Here is a 5,120-nt window from a genome sequence, read left to right as displayed (position 1 = left end):
GATCTCCAGTGGCCTACTAATGGGCTTTGGATCTCCACTCTGCACTCCCCCCATCATTCACTATGGTAAGATTTTTTGTTCTGATGATGCCTTACACCTGGCTTGCTCAGCTCTCTTATCTGCTTTCCTGGCAACAGCTTTTTCTTATTACTACCCACTCAGTCACTAGGCACACTTCTAGGCCACTCACTGCTGACTGATTTTTTGCCCCTGGATCTCCTTCTTGGTCTCTTATCACCAACCCCCTGCTGGATTCCTCATCTTCACTAGTACAGCTGTTTTTTAGGTTGTTCCCCTCATGGGACCCACAAGTCCAGACTGCTTTAGTTCAAACTCTGATTGGTCTTGACCCTCGCTCCTTGCCTCAAAAAGCCTCTGTAGAGTGAGTTGCTTGTATGAGCAAACTCCTTGTCAATGTCAAGATGTGGCACTCCCAACAGGACCGCAAATGGCCCGATCTCTTCATTGAACCTTTTTGGATGGATATTCGAGTCACTTAGCCCAGTGCTTTGGAGTCAGGGTTGGCTAACTGCAAAGTCAGCGGTTCAGAACACAACACCCACTCTGCAGGAGCACAATAAGACTGTCTGTCCTAAAGATCGCCAGCCTCGGAAACCCTGAATAGGGTCACTATAAATTAGGGCCCACTCAATGGCAATGCTTTGGTTTTGGTATTGGAAGACTGAATTGGCCAATCCCTTGCAAGATTGACCCAACCAATCATTTAAGAAGATTTATTATCTCATGAGATATCAACCAACTCAGGTCCTATACAAAAGTGACAAACCTGCAGAGGCTGGCTCCCTGAGCAAAAGGAACAACTCTCCAAAGTAGAAAGCAACCTAAAGTAGCTTTTCTAAAGAGCTAGGGGATAGGTAACTAACTTGACAGAGCGTGGTGGGCATAATGTCTGTGATAGGTTTTATGCAACTTGACTGAGCCAAGATTCTCAGTGGTGTGGCAGTTAACATCTGACAATCCCCCACAACCTGACCTAACACAATGTAATCATAGCCCATCAGCTGTAAGCCTCCACAATGGGATAAGATTAGAATAGAATACAACACCCTCACTCAGGTCACAACCCCGATGCAATAAATCGCCTCAGTAATGTGGCCTGCTTCCAATGTAAGTGGATGCTGTGGGAAAGCTTGCATGGTTTTTGTTTTTTTTGTGTGTGTTTTTTGCCTAGGTCCCTATTCTGCATTTGCCTCATCGATCCGCAGGTCTTTGTCTTGTGGCCACAGCCATATGGCCTGCCAATCCCAGGAGTCATCACTATCCTGCTAGCTGACCTGCCAAATTTGATTTCATTCACTTCTGTAGCCACCAGCCTGTCACCTTCTTGGCGACCTTAAGCATATCAGCCCCCACAGCTCCAGTCTAACATCTGACCTACTGGCTTGGAACCTATCCAGGCATGGACTTGCGTGCTATACAATTGTGTGTGCTGTGTTCTTGATAGAAATTTATTTCTAGCTATACATGTATAAGCATCACTGATTTTGCTTCTCTAGAGAACCCAGCCTAAGACAGTGTCCCAAGTTGTTTTTTGAAAGCATCAAGGCAAAAGGCCACATAACCGAGCTCATTTCACCACATAGCCATAGCAAAGGGGGGAGGGATGGGCAGGAGGAAGTGTCAGATTTCTAGTGTGGGGTACAAAAAAGATTTTCCCCAGGTTGTTTCCCATTTGTATACCCAGCCTAGGACCTTCTTGCTAGAGCACTGTGAGGTCAGCTGCTTAGAAGTTATCTCCCTGAGGACATCAGCCATCGAAAGCACTCAGGCACCATGGTCTGCCCCACCATAGGTGAGGCCCACGCCCTGTGGATAAGGATAGTGATTGTTTCCCTGAAGGGGAGCCCAGAGACAAAGTCAAGCCAACTCAAGGAGGATCAAGGTTAGGCTGCCATCTTGAATCTAGGATCCGCCCATCTTGTCACATGTGTACCCCTAGTCCTTCCTTCCCCTTCCTATTGCGTATACACCCCTAGATTGTCCCTCTCCCATTGCTGTGTTGCCTGCGGTACAACTCCTTCCTGTTAGGTATGTGGTTACCTGTAATCAGGGGGGCTTGCATGCCCCCTAAGCATATATAAACCTTGTTTAGAAATATATTCTCTCTCTCCTCCTCTTGTCTCTGACCTCCACATGGACCACCAAGAGGGGCTGAGGTGAGCATGCTACCTACCATAAAATGTGTCTGACTCCTTGATTTTACTTTCTCTCCTATCCCTCCAATTCTCTATGACTTTACTATGATCTGTATATATTATCGCCATACAATTGCGCCTACAGACCCTGCAGTTGTTAGAGGCTGGGTTACTCTGACTTTCTGGAGTTTCCACGTGTTATTTTAAATGTTCAGTTTTCTTTTATTTATTTATTAATTTTACTGGGGGCTCTTACAACTCTGTTACAAACCGTACATCAGTGTATCCAACATTTTTGTACATATAGTCCGTCGTTCTTTTCTAGACATTTACTTTCCATTGAGCCCTTGGGATCAGCTCTTCTTTTTTTCCCTCCTCTCCCCCACCAAATGTTCGGTTTTCAATGAAAGTTACACTAGATGCAATCAATAGAAACTGTTCTGAGAAAACCCTGACAAAAAAATTTTAAATGAACTTTTAGTCAGCTCTTTTAAATATGGTAAATGAACTAAAGAAAGCCAGGTGTAAAGAATGAAAGAATAAGAGCAATGTCTCACCCGATAAATAATACCAACAAAGACCTCAAAATCCTTTGCAAGGGCATGGAAGCAATAGAAATTCTGGAGTTGAAATTAACAAGAGCCAAAAGGAGGTTACTAGCATTGTCTTAAGACCAGATTTCAGTTGACAAAAGAATGTAGCAGCAAGCACGATTCCACACAAAGCCCACTCAACACTCAGTTGCCCCATGCAAACTGAGCTGGAGAAAACCTGAGACTTGGATGGAGTTGTTGGCTCAAGGCCACACACGTGTAGCCTCTGCATCCGTGACCACAGGCCAAGAGGGAACCCAGATCTCCAGTCTTGACCTCAGACATTCATTGTTCTGCCCCTGTCTCCTGGGAGAGTGGGTTGCCAGTCTGCCATGTCGATTGTCCTGCTTGCATTTTCTTATTTAATTCTGTTAGAGTCTGCTTGATTTCATCACTGGTCCATCTCTTACTTCTCCCTCCTGGAACCCTTGGCAATCACTAACCTACCTTCTGTTTCTAGACCCAAACCCAGCCCCACCGCTGTTGAGTTGATTGTGACTCCCAGCAACCCTGTAGGACAGAGTAGAACTGCCCCATAGAGTTTGGGAGGATGTCAACCTGCACTAGAGCAGACTGCCTCATCTGTCACCCTTGGAGTTGCTGGTGGGTTCCAGTACCGACCTTGTGGTTAGCAGCCCAACACACAATCTGTCTCCATGGACTTGCGCAGTCCAGGTATTTCATAGAGGAAACCCTACAGGCTGTGGTCCTTTGTGATTGGCTGCTTCCACTCACTACATTGTGTTCAAGATCCGGCCATGCTGTATGTAGCATGTCAGTGTTTTTGTGTAGTAACTTTGTGTGATAGAAAATTACAATAGAAAAAATTCTTCTTAAAAGAAAAGGATTGATAAAATGATTTTTAAATGAATAAATGAATAAATAAGAGATTTACCCTCTCCCCCCCAAAATAAGGATTGATACCCTTGTTTTACCCTTTTCAGAAGATAAGAGTTACTGTGTCAGGGTAGGTGGGAAGTAGACTGAGGACCGGAATTTTACCCACAGACCAGAGATGATGGGGTGAATGTTGAATGACAGACACTGGACTGTCTTACAGTCGTGTTCCATTGAGTTAACTTTTTGCACATCTGACACTGGCTATGGGTGTTTGGATGTAGGTGTTTCTAATGAAGCGAAGAGCAATATTAGCCTGTTTATGTACCAGTCCTCTGCCCAACACAAAGCAACCAAACCCAACCCACTGCATCGAGCCGATTGCAGCTCATAACGACTCTATATGAAGTTGCCAAGGGTGTAAATCTTTGCTGAAGCAGACAGCCTCATCTTTCTGCCTTGGAGAGGCTGGTGAGTTTGAACCACTTCCCTTACCTGACACTTTCCCAGCAGCACCATCAAACAAAACAAAAAACAAACCCATTGCCATTGATCGATTCTGACGCATGTCAACCAATATAGGGTTTCCAAGGCCGTAAGTCTTTACAGGATCATCTTTCTCTCTTGGAGTGAAGTGAATGATGGGTTTGAACTGCTGACCTTGCACTAAGCCATTCAATACTTAACCCTACAGCACCACAAAGACCCCATGAACACAGTATGTATATATGTATAGTATATCTGATTTTAAGTTTTAAGTTATAAACTGATGGAAAAGTTACCACTTTCTTGGTGTTTATTAAAAACAATTTGTACTATCACTTTCGAAAACACACCTAAGAAACATTTCAAAATGAAGTCATTCCCCCTAGGTTAACTACTCCTAACATTTCGAGGTCTTTTCTCCCCCAAATTTTCTATGAAAAGACAGAGAAACATACCTGGGTATTATTGACAGATGGGCTCTCTCGCTTCTCCCTTCATCGTCTTCTCTTTTTCCTGAGTGCTTTTAGCCATCTTTCCAGTTCAAATTCCAAGTCCCTGCGTGGTTCTTAGTAGCAAACAGGCTTACTGGTCCTTGGAGGTGATACATCAATGGAGGGGACTCTCATTTATAGAACACTTGATTGAGGAATTATTGTCACTTATGTCCCTGTCTTGTCTCTCCTTTACATTACACAATACCTGATTCTCAGCAAAATCGTGTAGTGGGAATGATACAGCTCTACTCGGTTGACAAGAAGGTGTCACAGTCCATAGAAGGCCATGCAGCAGCCTTTGCGGAGTTTTTGATCGAGGGGAATGCCAAGCCTTCCACCCTCTTCTGCTTTGCAGTGCGCAGCCACACAGAAGGCAAGGTGAGTACTCTCCCAGGGTTTCTCTCACCCCGGAAATCTGCTCTGGGTTCATACAGCTGTAATTGGAAGCCACTTGGTAACCCCCTGGAGTCCTGATGGTGCTGTTGGGTAAACGTTAGCCTATGGTGGCTCAAATCCACCAGAAGCTCTACAGAAGAAAGATGAGGCTGTCTGTT

At 44.7% G+C, this 5,120-nt stretch overlaps 1 protein-coding gene across 1 annotated transcript in view; it reads left to right on the top strand.

Moving 5' to 3' along the window:
* The window catches only part of CLTCL1 (clathrin heavy chain like 1), a 110,717-nt gene that overhangs the window by 20,400 nt on the left and 85,197 nt on the right, over positions 1-5,120 (top strand). Inside the window, exon 4 of the mRNA XM_030885458.2 lies at positions 4,783-4,944. Coding sequence (XP_030741318.2) covers positions 4,783-4,944 — 162 coding nt within the window. The remainder of the gene's footprint in view (positions 1-4,782; positions 4,945-5,120) is intronic.

This window comes from Echinops telfairi, unplaced genomic scaffold (genome assembly GCF_000313985.2).
Source record: "Echinops telfairi isolate 266 unplaced genomic scaffold, ASM31398v2 ScPeMD7_29;HRSCAF=101, whole genome shotgun sequence".
NCBI classification, from domain to species: Eukaryota; Metazoa; Chordata; class Mammalia; order Afrosoricida; family Tenrecidae; genus Echinops; species Echinops telfairi.
This window is presented reverse-complemented; position numbering and strand designations above follow the sequence as displayed.